General features: G+C 36.5%; 1 protein-coding gene across 1 annotated transcript in view; it reads left to right on the top strand.

The window, feature by feature from the left end:
* Positions 1-13,993: 13,993 nt before the first annotated feature.
* Positions 13,994-22,324, top strand: part of LOC138332941 (lachesin-like) — a 99,859-nt gene continuing 91,528 nt past the window's right edge. The window contains exon 1 of the mRNA XM_069280995.1: positions 13,994-14,573. Within this exon, the coding sequence (XP_069137096.1) occupies positions 14,519-14,573 (55 nt within the window). The 5' untranslated portion in view covers positions 13,994-14,518. The remainder of the gene's footprint in view (positions 14,574-22,324) is intronic.

The raw sequence follows: 22,324 nt of genomic DNA on the forward strand, positions 1-22,324 counted from the left end.
AATTGAGAGCAAACAATACCTACAGGATTATAGCAAAACTCGAGTATAACGGACTTGGTTACAAAGAATGTTTATATATAAAGGAAAAAAATCATCGGCTGCAGCATAATATTGATAATATGATTATTTGTAAAACAAATTTGACATAGCGGATCATTTTGACGTTTTTATTTCAATTCCTCATTTTCCGTAAACATTATTGAGGTTAGGGTTAACCTTGGTTGAAACATGCCGTGGCAATCGAACTTGGCCAAGCCCTTAAGGCATTGACTTTGTAACCAAGTTTGAAGAAAATCGGTTAATATTTATTTGAGTTATTGCAGGGAAATAACAGAAATGATTTTTTTTTTATTAAATTAAAGGGCCATCACTCTGCTAAATAAGGTCCGTCACAAGTGACGATAAAATTTGGCCGAGCCCTTACGACATTTAACTTTGTTACCAAGTTTGAAGAAAATTGGTTAATATTCATTACAGTTATTGTACGAAAGTGGCAGAAAATGACATTTTTATTAAATCAAAAGGCCATAACTCTGCTAATTAAGACCTGCCAAAAGTAGAGATCGAACTTGGCTAAGCCCTTAAGGCATTTAACTTTGTTACCAAGTTTTAACAATACGAGTTTTAACATTTGTTAGTTATTACACAGAAACTGCAGGTAAATGGTATTTGTAGTAAATTAAAGGGCCATAACCTGATCGAATCTGGCCTGGCACTTATGGCATTTAATCTTGTTATTAAGTTTGAAGAAAATCGTTTTACATTTGTTACACTTATTGAACGGAAATGGCAGAATATGACGTTTTCAGTAATTCAAAGGGTCATAACTTCGCTAAATAAGGTCCATCGACAGTCGCGAGCGAACTTGGCCAAGCTCTTAAAGCATTTAAACTTGTCACCAAGTTTGAAGAAAATCGGTTTACATTTATAACAATTATTGCACGGAAACGAAGTATTACAGACAGACGGACAAACCCAAATTAATATCCCTCGTTTCGGAAAAAGCGGGGAATAAAATGAGGCACCAGGAAACATCAAGTCAGTTAGGAATAAGAGAAAAGATAATATCCTAAATTTAGTCGTCGCTTGTTACGATCATGCAATAGGGGCAGCAGGTACAATTCTTAACGCCCTACCTGCAGGACCCAGGAAATATCCCTGTTCTCTATGTATAATTTGTTTGTTTGTTTGTTTGTTTAATTAACGTCCTATTAACAGCTATGGTCATGTAAGGACGGCCTCCCATGTATGAGGTGCGTTGCGTGTATGTTGTGCGAGGTGCGTGTTTCGGGAGACTGCGGTATATTCATGTTTTGTCTTCTTGTATAGTGGAACTGTTGCCCTTTTGATAGTGCTATATCACTGAAGCATGCCGCCGAAGACACCAAGCAACACACCCCACCCGGTCACATTATACTGACAACGGGCGAACCAGTCGTCCCACTCCCTGTACGTTGAGCGCTAAACAGGAGCAGAAACTACCACTTTTATAGACTTTGGTGTGTCTCGGCCAGGGGACAGAACCCGAAGCCTTCCTCACAGGGGCGAACGCTCAACTCAAGGCCAAAAGTGAGGCGGTGCCAAGGGAGGCATTAGGAAGGATAAAGTCAGTTAGGAAGAAGAGAAAAGATAAGATCCTAAATTTAGTCGCCTTTTACGATCATGCAATAGGGGCAGCAGGTACAATTCTAACGCCCTACCTGCAGGGCCAGCCTCCATGTAAAAAGATAAGATCCTAAATTTAGTCTTACACATAGTGCTACAATGACGGAACCATATATTATGACTAGACATTCTGTTAAAAAATATAAACTTTATTTATTTTTCATCGATTACGAAACAAGTTATACAACGTATGTAAATCACTCTCGATGGCCCGGATGTAAGCGCACGAGGGATCCTAGTTTGGGAGGAAACCGGAGTGCCCAGAGAAAACCCACGTGATCGGGCAGGTTACCCCTAACCTTTTCAGTTCCGTGCCGGGGATCGACCCCCGGCCGGCTAGGTGAAAGGCGAGTGGCTTAACCATTACATCACCCGATCACCCATGTTCTGTTCTGCCATACGTCGGGGCCTCAATAACATAATTTAAGATAAACAAATTTTTTTATTATCGTTTAAAGGTTGTTTTTTTTTCTATTAGATTTTTGCTGCAATTTGTCGCTATTTAAGTAATAATCATTATGTTTTTATATATATATAAGAAATATAATATTCTGCGTTGTGTATTTAATCTAAGCACGATTTGAGATAAAATACTTTTAATACCTTACTGATCCATGAAAATTTAAGAATGCATCGATAATGTAAGTCCTTAACTAGTAGAAGGATAAATATCACATTTCCGTCTTTAGTACAAGTGTACCGGTATTTTGATTCGCCAAGGCTGGACGAAGGTTGCTTTAGCCTAGACTTTATATTTCTTGTCGTTAGAAACTGACTTTTATAGTTTGGTACCAATGAAATGTAATTTTTTTATATTTATCCTTTGCGAATACTAACAGCACATTTAATACTTTAGAGTTAGGCTATATTGCGTTGCTACGCTGTTTCCGAGGAGTAATTTGCCGGTGTAATCAAGGATGGGATATATGTGAACAAGCAAGACTGAGCAACAGATGCTATTACAACAGAACAAAATCTAAAAGGGCAGCGAAATCATTAAAACCAGCAACAGATGCAAAATGAATAGAAAAATCTGAACAAGGAAATAGCAGAAACAGGTTAAATTTTGTTTTATGCCCCTCCACATATATCAAGAACAACTCAACTAAATGAAATTGGAATGGCCACCCCCAAAAGGGTGGTATTTAAATTTATTGTTAATGATCCCCATGTGGATTAAAACGATTATCAATGCAAACTATAAATCCCCACAAGTTAGAAAATTTTTTTATCAAAATTATGCTAGCCTAAGTGAATTTAACCAAAAAACCGTATCAAAGAACCACATGATATACAATTTGATGAAGGTCTTTGTTTTAGTTGAAACTGTAAGTGGTTAGAGAAACGAGTCAGTTTTTAACTTATTAACGTTTAAATGGTGAATCGAAGATGAACAAAATGAAACAAGGCCTGTACAAGGATATAAAGGAAATGGGACGACTGCGTTGCCCGACATATTGCAGCCTACCAAAACATAAATATGCAACACATTGTATACCTGTGGGGCTGTCTTTACATTATCTTGGCAGTCAATATGACATTACGCACATTTAACAAACAAACGAGGACGAGACGGTGTGCTTCGTTGATTATCGTGTCTTGCTGTCAGCTACATGCCTACATTACAAAAGGAATAAATAGTGATGTCATATACATACGGTATAAGTGTTATGCACTTGTTTGTTGACATTAGACTGTTGATCTGTTACTTCCGGTATCCACGTAAACATTATCCGTTACTTCCGGTATCCACGTAAACATTATCCGTGTTAATATGTTAATGACATTTAAAACTGTCAAAACAAAACACCTCGACCTTAACAAATACGTATGTCATAACAAGTTAGAAATAATAATTCAGGAGCAACACAGAAAAATGATATAACAAACGTGAACAGTAATAATAAAACAAATTTTGAATACAAAAGTAACTGGATTAAAACAAAACCTACTTGATCCTGAAAGAACAGGGAACGCGAATCAAACAAATAATATAATACAATAATATGTGACATTGACATTCTGATGATATAGGTAGGGTTAAAACAGTGAACGATATATGTGTATCAAAAAATCAAACCAAACACCAACTGGGGTTTAACACGCTTAAATTGGTTTCAAATCCCACCCGAGACATGAGACAATCACTTTAGGAATATATTAATACACAGGGAAGACCCTCCTTAGATGGTTAGGTGATTAGGCTTAACGTGCTATCAACTACTATGGTAATTTTCGGATGACCTCCCCTCCATATGATTTAAATACAGATCTATCACCACATTACCTAACGGAGTGGGTATAAGGATTAGTATTTTAATCAGATTAGGCCTCCCCTGCATGAGTTGCGTGTACTTTTTGGGAGACTGCAGTATGTTTATACCTCAAACTGGTAATGGGACGTGAAGCCTGACAGATCCGGTGTTGGATATCTATTACTGTTAAGGAACAGAATTATTTTGGAAAGAATCTTTTTATGTCAATAGTGTAATGGATTCCATGATTTTTTATTTTTTTTTTTCAATGTCCTTTTCCATCCATCATACATTATTCAGAAAGCTTACTAAATTTCCTACCATTTTGTCTTTTTAATATTCCGGCTTCTTCAAAAACATGTTTCTGTTGAACTGTCCACATGTCTCGAAGTAGAAAACGTCAACTTGAAGTGATCATTTCTCAAAGCTTTACATTTAAGACAGCGACTTCTTCGTGCTCCGTGTACCAATAGCTACTTTAAGATGCAGCATAAAATTACGTTAAAATAGGGCTCGTTCTATGGCCATTTAAACCTATGTTCAGCGTGGATTGAATAAAAATGAAAATTCAATAATGGCCATCAACATCAATTTAGTATTAGCATTACTATAAATGCCTTGTTATGAATAGAATAGTGCATTATACAATGGTCTTTCTTCTTCTCTCTAGGGACTAAGATTGTCGTAATTCAAAGGCCAAATTGACGATCCAAAACGAGGATAACTAAATATTGAAATGCTGGCTAGGGTACCAATATTCTGATATTTCCACGATTGCTTTTTGGGATGAGATGGAAAATACACAAACTTTAATGTACATTGCTACGTCTTATATAAACTATCTGTTGTGATATTTATGTAAATGTTTGTTTGTTTGTTCGTATGTTTTTGGGAGACTGCGGTATGTTTGTGTTGTGTCTTCTTGTATAGTGGAACTATTGCCCTTTTTATAGTGCTATAACACATTCCACCCGGTCACATTATACTGACAACGGTCAATCAGTCGTCCCACTCCCTGTTTGCTGAGCGCTAAGAAGGAGCAGAACTACCACTTTTATAGACTTTGGTGTGTCTCAGCCAGGGGACAGAACCCAGAGCTTTCCTAACAGGGGCTAAAGCCCAACTCAAGGCTAAAAGTGAGGCGGTGCCAAGGGAGGCATTAGGAAACATAAAGTCAGTAAGAAAGAAGAGAAGAGATAAGGTTCTAAATTTAATCGCCCTTTACGATCATGCATGGGGGCAGTAGGTACAATTCTAACGCCCTACCTTCAGCGTTATTTCTATAAATGATCTCTTACTGATTCCATTTAATTTTGAAACGTGTTTCTTTTGGGTTTCTCAAATGGTGCTTCACTAAGTAGCTCTAAGTGCTGTTTAAAATGTAATGGGTGTTTGTCACAAGGCATTTGAAACTATCTAATCTAGGCGTAAGAAAGTATTGCTACATCGGAAAGAAATATTACGACTACTTGTTGTTTTACGTCTTATTAGCAGTCAGAACCACATGACAGTAGCTTAATGCCATCATTAAATTATGATCATCTCTTCGTAGGTCACCCAAGTCTCAAATAGTATATTGTAATCGCCATTGTCTGTCGTCTATTGTCCAAAAACACTCAAATTTAAAAATTCTAAATTCTGCTTTTATTGTTAGGGCTGTAACGAGTATCCGAGTACTGGAGTATTCACGAATTATTGAGAAAGATAGGATACAATTATTCGTTACTCCTGATATTTGTGGAGCGCGATCTTTCAAAAGCAAAAAATAATGCCTTCTTTAATGCTGGCATAGCTCAAAAATGTGAAGGAATGTACACTGAAGTCTGAATATCATCGTTGTTTTCATTTTGAAGTAGACCGGAAGTACACAAGTGCGTGAAGTAAAGCTAGCAACATGTTATTTTCGTATCTACGCTTCGATACAATGTTGTGAATTCTTCATAAAATAATAATGATAAAAAATCATTATTGAAATCTAGAGATGTAAAAGATTATTATCGATTTCGTGTTCATTACGTGTCGGATATATGTAAAAATATGAATATATTATATTAGGCAACTTAGTACTGCAGATGTGAACGCGTGTGCAATCAAAGTCTGCTAGACTTGTCCTAGTATCCAGTCGTCTGCTACGATGATCGAGCGATATAAAAATCCGCCGGAAGGTATGGAAGTACTTTGGATTCGCCAAAAATGATGAGAAAAGGGCTATTTGCAAAACGTGTGACAGTGAACTGAATCGTTTAGAAGTTTAAACCGATAAGATTGCCATCTCTATGTAAAGGTTGGATTATAATTTTTCCAAAATGTTACTTTGGAAATATTTTAATACTCTGTATGCTCATATTAGTTCTGACTGACTTTGTGAGTCTGGTTGGTGGTACAAGGTGGTCAAATTGTAAACACATGTTTTAGCCATTTTATATCAGAACTCAGGTGACCTTTAAGGCCCCTACATCTCTTATTTTTTGTAATTGCATGTGTGTAGAGCATGTTGCCAGTGCATTTTTAAAGTTTAGATGATGTTTATTTACCCTTTGTGGCTTTGATGCGGGACATTCTTTCTGTGTCCGAGTGATTGACCCGCAGCTGTTAAGATTTTTGGTAGAAACTGCAAGATCGACTTATGATGTAGGATAGGACAGACTTGAACGACCTACAAACCCCAAGTGGGTAACTGCTACCCCCATAAAACCCGGGCATATTGTCGACATTCATACAAACTGACTCAAAGAGTACAACTTAATCAATAATACAATGAAGTCTTAAAACGAATTTTCAGAAGTTATCAGAACTATTCAAAATCACTTATAATGGTCGGGAGGTCCCACAAGATGTCTAAATGCCACATCTCGCTGTGATGGGATGCTGAAATGGCAATGTCCATTAAGGCCGATATTCCGACGAGGACTGAACAAAGATCTGTGTATGACGTCATAGTGGACTTGGCAACTATATCATCATAGTATTCCGATTTGTCTGATAATAAAAGAATGTCGACATGACACCGGACCAAATTTGTTTGTATAATGGCAAATAATACTAGAATGGTTTGATCACCGGCGACCACGCGAGTATTTTTAAGTTAGAGAATATATATAGAGTATATAGACTTATTGGTCCGATGTCAATATAATCACTGTATGGAAACGGGATCCGGACCTGGTTGTTTGGTATCTACATCCAGAAAAAAATCATACTCAAAACAAGAGGTCCAGAGGGCCAGAGGATCATTGTTTCTTTTTTAAAGAAATATAAATATTTACCTCTAATTTCCAGTTTCGAATTTCTACTCCAGGGGGTCAGAGCCAAAATTTATACAAATTCTATTATTCTTCCACAGAGGATATTTCTGGCCAAATTTGGTTACAATCTAAAGCATACATAACTTTTATGAAGTCCTATATATTAGCAATTTATGGATATTTCTGGCCAAATTTGGTAACATTCCATGCAGACCTCTATGACTAGTAGCGATTTAAAGGATTTTCCCTATTTCCCCTATTGGGCCCCGCCCCTCCTGTCCCCGGGGGTCAGAGCTCCGGGGATACGTGCTAAATCGCTTAGAAACTCGATTTTGTTTCATTAGATCATCGAAACCTAACAAAAATTAGAACAGTGAAAGCTCAATATTTTGATATGTTCAACAATTGTATGTGCTTGTTTGTTTGATTAATTAACGTTAATGTCTCCTTTTTGCATTCAAACCTATAACTTTGATCGGTTTTTTTTCTACAAAACTGAGAAAAATGCATGAAAATATCTCAGGACATCGAGTGCATTTCAATACGGTAAGTTGTTGAAAAAACAGGATAGAATAAAAACCACTTCAACTATCGTAAATACTGTTCGTCCTTTGTACCATAATCGATGATGTTACTGAGCATGTTATGACTATAGTATACGTCTTTGGTACGTTCGAAATTCCGGTTTGGTATTCATTAGTAAAGCATATTTAGTACTATAAAATAGATAAAAGTTCCACTATACATGAGGACACAACACAAATATACCGCAGTCTCCCAAAACACAGACCCCATACTTCATACACACTACACACCACATAAATGGGAGGCCGTCCTTACATGATCCTGGCTGTTTAAAGGACAACAGAAAACATTTTATTTCACACTAGGACAAGGATAAACTGTCGGTCAATGTAAGTAAATTTATGATGATATCATAGCAAGATTCTGACTTAAGACGGAAGTTTGCAGTCATGTATTGTTCCCTACAGAATGGCCCTGCAGGTAGACGTTATATTATACCTGCTGCCCCTACTGCATAATCGTAAAAGGCGCACCTCGCACAACATACATGCAACACCCCGCATACATGGGAGGCCATCCTTACATGACAATAGCTTTTAATTGGACGTTGAGTAATCAAACAAACAAACAAATCCCTACAGAAAGTAGTAATGTGCCATCGAAAATTTAGAAACTTAAAAATATATATTGTAGTTAGCAATGTATTTAGTAGAATGTTGAACTGCAGCCATAACATTATATTTTGTGTTCTTTATAAATCACGATTCCATTTTGAAAGTATTTTTTCTTGTAGTAGAAGACCTACAAGTGTTCATTTTTGTTTGTTTGTTTGTTTGATTAGTTTAACGTCCTATTAACAGCTATGGTCAAGTAAGGATGGCCTCCCATGTATGCGGCGTGTTGTGTGTATGTTGTGAGAGGTGCGTGTTTTGGAGACTGCGGTATATTCATGTTGCATCTTCTTGTATAGTGGAACTGTTGCCCTTTTTATAGTGCGATACCAAGGAACACGCCCCATCCGGTCACATTGAACTGACAACGGGCGAACCAGTCGTCCTACTCGCTGTATGTTGAGCGCTAAGCAGGAGCAGAAACTACCACTTTTATAGACTTTGGTGTGTCTCGGCCAGGGGACAGAACCCAGAGCCTTCCTCACAGGGGCGAACGCGCAACTCAAGGCCAGAAGTGAGGCGGTGCCAAGGGAGGCATTAGGAAAGATAAAGTCAGTTAGGAAAAAAGAAAAGAAATGATCCTAAATTTAGTCGCCTTTTACGATCATGCAATAGGGGCAGCAGGTAAAATTCTAACGCCCTACCTGCAGGGACATACAAGTGTTCACCAAAGTTTTATAAATAACTATGTTGCCAGGTTTCATTTCCGTATAATGTCGTTAAACTTTGATACAATGGTACATCACTGGATGTACCAAACCTTCTTTAAGCATAGGTTAAGCTTAAGCATCCTATCCAGTTATGATATACATAGTATTTCTATCCTGAAACCTTCCTTTTTATCCCCGCTTTATCCTCGCTTTCTCCGAAACGGGGGATATTAATTTGGGTTTGTCCGTATGTCTGTAACACTTCGTTTCCGTGCAATAACTGTAACAAATATAAACTGATTTCTTTCAAACTTAGTGACAAGGTTAAATGTCTTAATGGTTCGGCCAAGTTCGATCGCGACTGTCGATGGACCTTATTTAGCGGAGTTATGGCCCTTTGAATTACTAAAAGCGTCATTTTCTGCCATTTTCGTGCAAGAACTGTAACAAATGTTAACCGAATTTCTTCAAAATTGATGACAAGGTTAAATGCCTTAAAGGTCGATTGCCACTTTCAGCGGACCTTATTTAGCAGAGTTATGGACCTTTGCTTAAATTTAAAAAAGTCAGTTTTTACCACTTCCGTACAATAACTGTAATAAATATTAACCGATTTTCCTAAAACTTGGTAACAAGGTCGAATGCTTTAAATGCCTGGCCAGGTTCGATCAACTTTTCCAGCGAATATTATTTATCAGAGTTATGGCCCTTTAATTTACTACAAATGTCGTTTTGCTGCCGTTTCTGTGTAATAACTAACAAATGTTAAAACTAATATTGTTAAAACTTGGTAACAAAGTTAAATGCCTTCAGGGCTTAGCCAAGATCGATCGCCACTTTTGGCAGATCTTAATAAGCAGAGTTATGGCCCTTTGATTTGATAAAAAGTGTCATTTTCTGCCACTTCTGTACAATATAACTAATAAATATTAACCGATTGTCTTCAAACTTGGTAACAAAGTTAAATGTCTAACTTCCGAATAAGACTTCGGTTTATTTTTTCATGTTTCAACCAATGTTAAACCTAACTTCAATAAAGTTTACCTACAATATGTCCTGAAAGCGAGGGATGGAAATTCCACGAATTTGCTTGTTCACCTTTGTAATGGGGCTTCTTTCTCAACACTTAAAGACATTTGGGTTGTTTTGGTTTAGATTTATTAGTCCTATTAACATGCAGTGTCACCTTTGAATGCGATATTTCGTTCGTGGTTCGGTACATTCTTATTTTTGTCTGCGTGTAATAACGGAGCTCTTGTCCATTTCATAATGTTATCTCAGTAAGGCACACCCTACCACTAACCAGGTCACATTACACTGCCAAACAGTCGTCCCAATTCAGTTTTGTGGAGAACTAAGCAGAAGCAAAAAATACCACTATGGTGTGTTTTGGCCAAAGGATAGATACCAGAGCCGGAGAAGAAAGTCATTTAGGAAGAAAAGAAATGATAACCTTCAAAATATAGTCGCCTTTTACGATATCGTGCAATAGTTTGCTTATTTGTTTGTTTGATTATTTAAACGTCCTATTAACAGCCAGGGTCATGTAAGGACGGCCTCCCATGTATGCATTGTGTAGCAGGTTTTAAGTACGAGGTGCGTGTTGTGGGAGGCTGCGGTATATTCGTATTGTGTCTTCTGGTATAGTGGAACTGCTGCCCTTTTTATAGTGCTATATCACTGAAGCATGCCAGCGAAGACACCAAGCAACATTGAACACACCCCGTCCGGTCACATAATACTGACAACAGGCGAACCAGTCGTCCCACTCCCTGTATGCTGAGCGCCAAGCAGGAGCAGAAACTACCACTTTTATAGACTTTGGTGTGTCTCTAACGACAGCAGGTATAATTCTAACGCCCTACCTGCAGGTCCACGCAGGTAAAGCTTAAAGAGATAAACATACAAAGCACTTGCATGATCTACAGTCTTTTTATTTTTGTTAAGGTGCATCTCTCTTAAAACTAACAAATTGTGTTTGTTTGATTCATTAACGTCCTATTAACAGCCAGGGTCATGTAAGGACAGCCTCCAATACATGCGGTATGCAGCGTGTATTAAGTACCTTAAATTGGGAAACTGTGGTATAATCGTGTTTTGTTTTCTTATTCCCAACGTCCCCTTTGGTGTGTCTGGACTGGGTGATAGAACCCAGAGCCTACCTCAGAAGAACGAGCGCTCAACAGATGGCCAAACCAAAAGTGAGCGGTGTCAAGGGAACAAAATTAGTTAGGAAGAAGAGAAAGGAATATACTTAATTTAGTCGCCTTTTACGATCATGCAATAGGGCAGCAGTTACAAGTGAAGAACTATGTTAACGCCAAGAAAAATAGCATCGTTGGTTTTTATTATTTAGTTTTTGTTTTATTAGACATTTTGGAAACTAAAAGCGTTTGCGCTTGTTTTATTTAGATTGATTTTTTTTGGAATTTACCCAAACATGCCAGAATTTAGGAAAAATAACGGTTTTATCAATTTCGTTCTTTTAAAAATATCTTCGTAGATTTACATTTAGTAATAAAATGAAATTAATTCTTGATATCATCATTGCAACATAAACATGTTCTCGTATTTCTAGGCATATCCCTGACGTATCATTTCCTCCCAATACTTGGGCAGATGACCAGGATTAAGATATGTTTCTCCTCTTTTTGATTTTTAAAACTCAAACCCTAAATAAGGTTGGCAAACATAGGTAGTAATTAGATGATTTGTGTAAATAATTTTTAGATGAGTCATTTTCGGTAGAAGGTGTTGTAATCTAATGTTATTTGTATTTTCAACAAATACCAATGTTATGTTTTGAATTATTATATTTCACACAAATATGACCAAGCCAATTGTTTTATATGTTCCAGCAATTCTGAAATATTGCAGAGCAAACTGATGAATGAGTTACGAATCACCCTCTTCATTGCCCCCCCCCCCCATTTTACATAGACATTCACACACCATACACGCAACACATCGCACACATGGGAGGACGTCCTTAAATGATCCTGGCTGTTAATAGGACGTTATTCACGGGAGGCCGTCCTTAAATGACCCTGACTGTTAATAGGACGTTATTCACGGGAGGCCGTCCTTAAATGACCCTGACTGTTAATAGGACGTTATTCACGGGAGGCCGTCCTTAAATGACCCTGACTGTTAATAGGACGTTATTCACGGGAGGCCGTCCTTAAATGACCCTGACTGTTAATAGGACGTTATTCACGGGAGGCCGTCCTTAAATGACCCTGACTGTTAATAGGACGTTATTCACGGGAGGCCGTCCTTAAATGACCCTGACTGTTAATAGGACGTTATTCACGGGAGGCCGTCCTTAAATGACCCTGACTGTTAATAGGACGTTATTCACGGGAGGCCGTCCTTAAATGACCCTGACTGTTAATAGGACGTTATTCACGGGAGGCCGTCCTTAAATGACCCTGACTGTTAATAGGACGTTATTCACGGGAGGCCGTCCTTAAATGACCCTGACTGTTAATAGGACGTTATTCACGGGAGGCCGTCCTTAAATGACCCTGACTGTTAATAGGACGTTATTCACGGGAGGCCGTCCTTAAATGACCCTGACTGTTAATAGGACGTTATTCACGGGAGGCCGTCCTTAAATGACCCTGACTGTTAATAGGACGTTATTCACGGGAGGCCGTCCTTAAATGACCCTGACTGTTAATAGGACGTTATTCACGAGAGGCCGTCCTTAAATGACCCTGACTGTTAATAGGACGTTATTCACGGGAGGCCGTCCTTAAATAACCCTGGATATGTATGTGACGTTTAACCTAATACCCAAACCAAGCAGCAAAACGCGGGATATTATCAGGATTACTGTAAGTAAGGTTATCCACTTAGGAAGGTTAGCCATTACCGGAATCAGACAGGTGTTAAAAATTAACTATATAACAATTAGCAGTGATGGGTTTTAAATAAATATAGATTCAATGATATCGCCTATTTGATCTCAAGATCCGATCAACATTCCTCCCAATCAAACGCAATATTGGTACTTTTAGGTAGGATATGCCCGCGGGTAATTCTTAAGGTTTTTTTTTTTTTTTTTTTTTTTTTCAATTTAGATTCGAAAAATGCCTGATCAGATCGATCCTTCCTGCTGTTGGCAAATTTTTTTTTTGACTTTTTTGTGGAGAGGTCAAAACTGCACAAAACTTACGCTTAATCTGGGATTAGGGGTTTTATTAGTTTAACGTCCTATTAAAAGCAAGGGTCGTGAAAGGACGTGCAAGGTTTGTTGATGGAGGAAGGTCGGAGAGAAAAAGAAGCCAACCGACCAGCAGCATCGCAGTGATACATGCCTTAATATTCGGTTATGAAATGAAACAAGACGTTTCCAGTGTTCCTAAAACCAGAGACCACTTTGTATTATCTAACGACAATACGATAAATTTATCGTCAATGTACAAGTCTAATGCAAGGCTCTAATGTTCGTGTACAAACATCGAATCAATTATACATTTTCTCTTCTTTTATTTTGAGTCTGAATTATTTTTGTGATTATAATATACTGTAAGGTACAAGGACGTTGTATGTCCATAAACTAGTAGAGGTTCTGAGCTGGAAGTGTTATACTGCACATAACAGTGTTCTTGTTTAACGATCCTAAAACGCCAACACAATATCTACTGGATGTAATACTAGACAATAAATTCCTTTTGTTGCTACCTAAAATATAAGGCTCCTGGCCTATTATCGTTGTCTGTCGCTGGCTTTGTTACTGTATAGAAGGAGAAATCAATGTTTATCTTGGAATTAATGCATTAACACATTTAAAGATTCATGACATTTAATTACCTAACTAAACCGAGGTGATTACGATATATCAACCTGTTCGCGTGGTTCGCTAACTAAATCCACACACCTACTGGGTCCGCACCAATGCCTTCGTGAAATCAAAACCGTCCTAGGAAATCTGATAATTTGATGGATATCTGTCGTTAGCGTTTCTCTTCTCCTCGCTAGCTTAAGTGAAAGTGTAGGAATCATTTGTACCTATGTTACAGTTTGATTTGGTGTTAGATCACTCACAGACACTGGGTGTCTCTTCGCCTCTCTCACATCCTTTATCGTCCCAGCAGCTGTTTGGGAGCTACAGTCGATCAATCGATGATGCCCTTTGTTACGTGCCCTACGATTGGCTAAGATTGTAAGGCTAACGTCAATGCCCATTCACCTTAAAGACCTATACGAAGTGTTAGATGAGAGGAAATAGCTTGTTTTCACACACAATAGAAGTAGAAACCTCTAACAGGTGTATCGTATCATTACATATGTACGGTGATTGGCGTTCGATAGGCTCTCATTAGAACAACAGCATCAGTTGCTGTACCGTCTGAGTGGTGACAGAGCGGGCCGCGCGACCACGTGAGGACAGGGCTTCGTGGGAGTACTACCATCAACGATGTTTATGTTTGATACGTAAAACGCATGTGTTTAAAAGGAATAGTTTATATGTGTAGTGTGAACACATCTGTTATTACATCATGGAATTACTGTTTATATCTCTATGTCTTTTACTGAGGCTTTTTGGGGTCAAAGGTAGGTGTCTTTTTTGTTTTTGTTTTAATTTCTTTTGTATTTTTTTCTTTAATGACTCGGCCTGTATGGTTTTATTACAGAGAGCAGGGTATAATGTCTTGAGTACTCAAGTAATGCTACGCACCGGAACAGTTACTAAACCTTATTACAGCCGTCTTACTAATTCAATAAGCCTACATGATAATGCGGACACTTAACGACAGTTGTGACTAAAATTGGTAAAACTGAAAATAGCCGAATGATGAGGACTCGATCGATGGGTATGGATGGTTTACAGTAGCGTCCAAAATTTGTTTACTTTTCTGATATATTCCTGTTTGGTGAAAACATGTCCGCATCACCATCCAAACAGCCTGCTACATACGTTATATTTATATTTTCTAAATAACGTAAATAAACAAATACAAATATATACAATTTACATCGTAAAATTAAATGCCGAATTTCAGATTTCATTCTTAAAGTAAACAACACTAAATAATATAGCATTCCATATATATTTTCAAAAAAAACTCTCTTCCGGACCAGATGATACTAAAAACAAAAAATCAAAACTGTTCAGGGCAGCACGTACGTAAATCAGGATTTAAAGAGATTAACTTGAAGTTGAAGCTCTTAGCCTTAGCTCGTTTAAATCTTAAGAACAAGACAATCTTGTCATTCTTAGAAGGAAAATGATCTTTTATCGCCAATTTGTCTTCAAATCCTAGCACTGAATACAAATAAAAGCCACCAGTCACGACAGTCGGTGTTTTATTTAGCGTGTTCAAGTTTTCATACGTCGCTAACTCTCATACTTGTCAATTCCAGTCATGATGATAGAGTTTTCTTTAACTCTATAAACATCATTGGACTACGTCGTAAAGTCGTTACCTTCGGTCTCCATATGCTTGATATGCTATAGAGGTACTATATAACTATATAAGTCGATAGAAATTTATATATGTTACAAGCGAGCAAATCAAACTAATATTATGATTGATATTTATCCAGACAACTTCTGTATCATGTTTTAGCTATCAATGAAACCTTGACGTGGCTTGAGGTAATTATGGATCATGCCCTCCATATTAGGTATACAATCATTCTACTTCCTTGTCAAGTGTTACCATGGATATAGGGGTTTCTAAAATGTTGTCATGGAAAACACGATATCTCCAAAATGATTTTGGGACTAGTACACTTCGAGTGTAAACATCCATTTTTAACTTTAGAGCTAGTACACTTTTCAGTGATATGACAGTGGGCCCCATATATATTATGGAGCAAGTGCACCATTCAGTAAAACCGTGGTAAATATGCATTTTAGTGTACGTGTACACTTAAGTGTAATCATGACAACTGCCCTCACCAGTGTTTCCAAGGCGCTAGTACACTGTCCAGTTTAATAATGATGAGATCTCTCCAGTATAACTATATAGCTAGTTATCTTTCTAATGTAACCATGGAACTAGCTTCTGCTTAAACATGGCGATATACTATCAGGTGTTAGCATGGTGCTAGTTGTCTTCAGTTCATTCATTAACAAGTAAAATTTCGAGTAATACCAGGAAACAAATACACCCTTCAGTGGTATTATGACCACTATATTCCCTAATTAGAATCTGGTGTGGCATAAATTAAATTGGTGACAATATTCACTCAGTGAACCATAAAACTAGAACTTCCCAATGGAGCAATGCTACTAGTAGTTATATTTATAGTATTGTAAACTCAATCAGCTCAATTGGCGAGTATGTGACTTCTGGTGCAACCATTGTGTCTGCATGTGCTCATCAGTGTAATATTTCGGTTAGCACAACGTAATCGGTAGATTTTATACGCTGTTTCGTACATTTTTACTTTCGTATTGTCTTTGTCTGGTTTATTTTTTCTATGTACCTTGTGCTTCACATGTATTGTAACTGCATCTATTGTCCATTCTATTGATAAACGATGCCGCTAATGCGCATGCTTCTTATCATAGAATTACTACCCTATGTCGTATTGTCGAGGAGCCATTTTGTCCTATATACTGTAACTATGGAACTAAGTGTAACTATGGCGATAGTTCTCTCTAGTGTAACCATGTATCTTTTGCTATTTACATTGTGTAACCTTAATCCACTCTGGTTTTGTACCATCCTATTTTTAATATTACACATCTTGAGTGTGGGTAATAATGCAGTAATTGTTTGTTTAGTGTACTTAAGTACTTAGTATAACATGTACCCAATGCAGTACCCTTTCTTCACTAGACCAAGTGACCTGTTCTACTTATTGTAAGAGTGAACGGGGCTAGTTTTCAATAACGGACATCAAATATTGATAAGCAATTGAATGGCTCGTTTGTAGCCTTTCGTTTCACTTGTTAAAGAAGAAACGTGAAAATATTGACTAAATATATTGATGAAATATAAAACCAACCGAGTTTTAAATATTGAATTATAAACATTATGTACTCAATGTTGAGAATTAAACACAATTTATTATACAAGTAGACTAAGGGGTGTTATATATAACAATGCTGAGACTATAGCTCGCTTCAAATTAGTATACAGGTAACCACAGGTGACCGATTCCATTGTATCAAAAGCATAGAATAAGCCATAATTTGATTAATCAAAAGTTAGCACTAGTTATTCAAAACACTGGAAACTTTTTACCTGAATAACTAAAACCTGATGCAAAGACGAATCTCAGAAAATTGGGATGTTTAGATATTGTACACTCGGGAATAATACCTGTGTCAAATAGTCCTTAACTTGTACAATTAAAACAAAATTCTGCCTTTTTCTTTTAATTAGTGTAAAAAAATCAACAAAAACATATTGATACGTGTATGCAATATGCTGTGGAATATTGAATATAATAAAAATGTTAAAAACAAAATAAATGTGGTCCGCTTTACGAGATGATCAGATAACACTAGATGTCCTCATAGCGCCGTAATAACAACGTCATCAGAAAATTTAGACGGATCACACACAAGTTCTGGATATTTATCACAGATACAACCATTTATCATGTCACGTTAGGATGTTTTTATGAGGAAACGTAATTATCTTTTTTTTATTTACGAACATAAGATAGTCTGTATTCGAATTCCGTGATATATACACGTATATTATAGACAACGAAACAAACTGATGCCGATGTATAGCTATCAATTTCATTGCGGATTTAAATGGATCAGGTTAGGTGGTTTGTTAGTGTAATATGATATATAAACAGATATTAAATCATTCTCTTTTTTTATATTTTTAATTATTTCTTTAAATATTGTCTGTGACACATGCAATCAACAAGAGCAAGATGTATCAAAATTAAACACATAAAAGAAATTTATAAACATATCGATAGTTTTCTTGGCGACTGTTGCCGCGCACGGTTAGTTAAGTTACCTGACAATTAGCTTATGTTCGTATCGCATCCGCAGTCACTTGTTATCGTATTATAGCATATCAAAATAACAATTGTGCTTCAAAAAATAATACGGTACATTTAGATGTTGTTATGCTAAAATTTACGTGCACAACAATTTTATTTTCTGTTGAGCTATATTACGTCAAAACTCACAAAAAAGTATATGATCGTAACAACCACACGTGTACTCCAGTTCAGCTATTATAGGAATTGAAAACAATAACAACCAGCGCTACTTTATATTTAGGCTTGTTTAGTGTTATCTATAAATAGTTACCGTTAACCGATGATTGTTACTTACTTTTAATATTCATTATCATGTACCTTTCCCTGTACATATATACCACCATGTATCTTCGTGTCTGGTGGACATAAAGATTGTACAGCTCGGGATCACTTTACCTGTCGGTTACACAGGTGTACAATGGGATGTACTTCAGTGATTTATCTCATATTTACATGCAAGATTTGCATTTTTTTTTGTTTAACGAACGCTTTTTTCTGCTGCAATGAAGAAATTATAATAATAAGGTAGTGTCATTTTGTAAGTTGTTTAATTTCGATTAGGATAGACGAGACAACACCACATTTGTTCCTAATCAAATACTATTCAACTTTGAAACACACGAAAATAGATTCCGTTATAGATTCTTTACATAAATTATTAATTAAAGAAAATTCTTACAATCATTTTGATCCCTTGAAATCGTTATCAGTCAATTAGACATGATGTAAAAATTGATGACGTCATATATTCATTGTGAATTGATAACATACATTTTCAAGCCAATGTTTTAGTTTTTCTTAAACCGTCATTTTTCTTTTTAAGTAAGACGATGTGTCGTTCAAACCTCAAATAAGATAAGCGACCTTGACCTACGACCATGGTATACGTTGCTCATTTGTACAGACCTTTTTCAAAGGTGGTGTTTTGGTTCGTATCCTTTCAATTCTATTGATTTATTTTCATGGTGAACACCAATATGTAATCGCTCTGCCAACTGACAAAACAAGAGGAAGTCGGAATTATTTATACAGGGAATAGAATTTAATATTTTCTACACAAACAACCTTGTTCCATCTGGGTTTAATTGTAGTTTAATCATGGGCAAGTAGGTCAATAAATTTTATGAGATTGTGCTCGACTGAATCTAACGTAATTACCGTTAACATTTACAGATCATAGTTTGAACGTTACGACAGTCTTGAGACAATTATTTGACAACAAGGTTACAAAATAAGACTGCTGTACTTAGCTCACTAACACAATACTGTAAGTGGGTTAAAGTAGTAGTCCGGATAGGAAGGAGGATTTACACATGTCTATTTATAATCAAATCAACCGTTTAAACTGTATTTCAAAAACAAGAATATTCTCTCTACAACTTGAATAGCTTGTCACTTTGATAAAATTGTTTTGGTTTTTCTACTAAGGACAACTGTAAAATATTATTAACTCTTGATTATAAATCTTTAGGGCTGAGGTATTTGAATTTCACAACTTTTCTTATAAATTAGTATATTTAACAATTAAAGAATTATTAGATTGCATTTCTTGGAAAAATAAATTATATCTACCACCAAGATCGCATTTATATCTCAAATAAATGCAATCTAACAATCCTTTTATTGTTATATTTACATTTTACTTTTTTGTTCAAAGAAAAACATAATTAGGATGCGGATGAACATTTGAATTTCTCGCGTCAGCCATTTTACCTCAACAGACAAGGTCAATGTGATAAAAATAGTTCCTTTAAATCATTGAAAAGACAACAAAATTCCAAAAATGAATGTTTTTCAATAGCTTTTAAGTTTTCTTTGAATTATCCAGACATTTAAAAGATTTTTTTATAGTTTCATAACCAAACTGGTTCATTTTCTAAAATTTACACCCATATTTCATATATCAAAATACATGTATGAAATGGGTGGACATTTGATATTTCCTCCATCTAAACATCTTTTAAACTATGGTATTCATACAGCATGACGGTTCATGTCACTATTCATTTTGGAATCCGAGAATGTACTTGTAGTTAATACGGACGCAAAATGTCAACTGCTTAACATAATAGTCGTACTATAAACACTCTACTGCGAGGATCTCCAAAGTACAAAATGTTGTAAGAAAAGTATGTCTTTTTCACCAGAGCTTGTGTTTTTAGCCTTTGAACCAGATCATTAATAAGTTTTGTCAGGTGACGGTGTCGCGGCTTCCTGATTAACACGTCTCTGTATAATGGCCAGATAAATCCGTGTGTTTAACTGGGGAATCTTGCAAAGGTTTGCTTCATAAATCTACACAGATCACGATCATTTCCAATGAACTAGAGTCCTGGTTAAGCTGCTTCTCTCACGTTCATGACATTAAAGACGTACAAACATGAAAGGTCGTGGGCACGCTCTGAGTCATTGTTAAAGAAAAAAACTTTGGCGAAAAAACGGTGTCGCAATATATTTTTCTTTATTTTTGTCCGCTTTTGTATCTTAAAGAATGGAGAAGGGAATCGATACGTTTCGTTTGATCAAGATTGAAATTAAATGAGACGATGTGATTTATTGCCAGTTATTGTTAATGTGTATTTTAATTATAGATAAGGTATTGAATCCTTTTCTGTCTACAGATACATGCCATTGTAACGGTGGTGTTAACTCAGGTCTCCGTCTACAGTCTGGGTATCTTATCTTTCAAATGTTGCCAGACTCTGACCACTGTAATCGTTTGTAGTGAATAACGTGATGTTTTAGTTGTGACGTCATGTTAGTGACACATTAAAGTCTTGTGTAAAAGATTTGTTACACATTGACTTTGATACATATTCGTATATTTTTCTCTAGGTAGATGTAATTAGATGAGTTGGTTGGTTTCTTGCAATGCATGTTTGTGAATTTTGGGAGGCTGTGGTATGTTCGTGTTGTGTCTGTCTGTCACATTATGCTGCCCATTTAGATTAGAATTGATTTGCTCACATGCCCAATTGTGATGTTAACAACTAGTTTCATATAAGGGGTGGACTCCACTGTATTCAATGCGTTACATGTACATAATAAGTAATTGATTGTGGTCCATTCGTATTGGAAATATTCGTGTCTGCTTCAGATAGTTGAACTCCTGCCATTTTTTTAGTGCTATATCACTTACGTCATATTAACAGCTAGGGTCATGTAAGTACCGTCATCCATTTATGCGATTTGTTGCGCGTATGAAGTGTGAGTTTGTGGTTTGGGAGACTGTGGTATATTCTTGTTGTGTTTTCTTGCATAGTGGAACTCTTGCCCTTTTTATAGTGCTATATTAATAACGTATCAAAGACATCAAACAGCACAACCCACCCGGTCACATTATACTGACAACAGGCGAACTAGTCGTCCCATTCCCTTCATGCCGAGCGAACGCAGGAATAGAAACTACCACTTTTATAGACTTTGGTGTGTCTCGGCCAGGGGACAGAACCCAGAGCCAACCTAGTAAGGATTTAATTTACTTATCCTTTCGCAGATACAAGACAATCAAGGTCAGCGTTATCTCGCCTAGTACAGCCAATCCAGGTCAGCTTTATTCCGGTATCTGTTAATATTCCGGTATCTGTTAATATATGGAACACATACAATGTGCATCTGATATTTTTTCTTATCACATAATCCGCCTGATATCCAGTAATTTCTCCCGTGTAATAAGTCATGTCACTAGTGCAATATACCCCGGAGCAATTTTTATTGGACGGAAACTCATTGTGAAGTAATGACAGAAACAATAAAATGACATCAGGAAAATTGACGTGACGTCAGGATTTCGAGATTCTTTAAAATATATGTGATAAATACCATCTTACATTTTGTTCATTTCATATGAAATTTTATGTAATTCGTCTTGAAGTTTTAATTTCTCGCCAAGGCTTGCAAATATAAAACATTTTAAGACTTCTAATATCCTATATCTGTAAAATAACAGTCAACCTTCAGTTTAAACCAGCAAAGCACTCTGATGTTTTTATCTCCGTACATATGTCAAGGAGTTGAAGTCTAGTGTCATGACAAAAGGGAAACCAGTCTAAAAGAATTTGAACTATATTAGTGTTGACCAACAGAGAATTGAATGTGTTCCGTACATCACCTGGAAAGTACGGCCACAGAGATAACGGAGTGTGTCGATGGACCTTCTGAAAGCCATGTTAAATACCATCTAGACACTTTAACACAATGCCTACATTGTGTCAGTTGATTGTTCATTTTTAATATGTGAACATTTTTATCCAATATATAATTTAAAATCGTAACATGTTTACATCATGTTCATGTAATACACCATTATTACTTAATTTGTTTTTGTGAATGCTTTCATC

Source organism: Argopecten irradians, chromosome 10, assembly GCF_041381155.1.
Source record: "Argopecten irradians isolate NY chromosome 10, Ai_NY, whole genome shotgun sequence".
Lineage (NCBI taxonomy): Eukaryota > Metazoa > Mollusca > Bivalvia > Pectinida > Pectinidae > Argopecten > Argopecten irradians.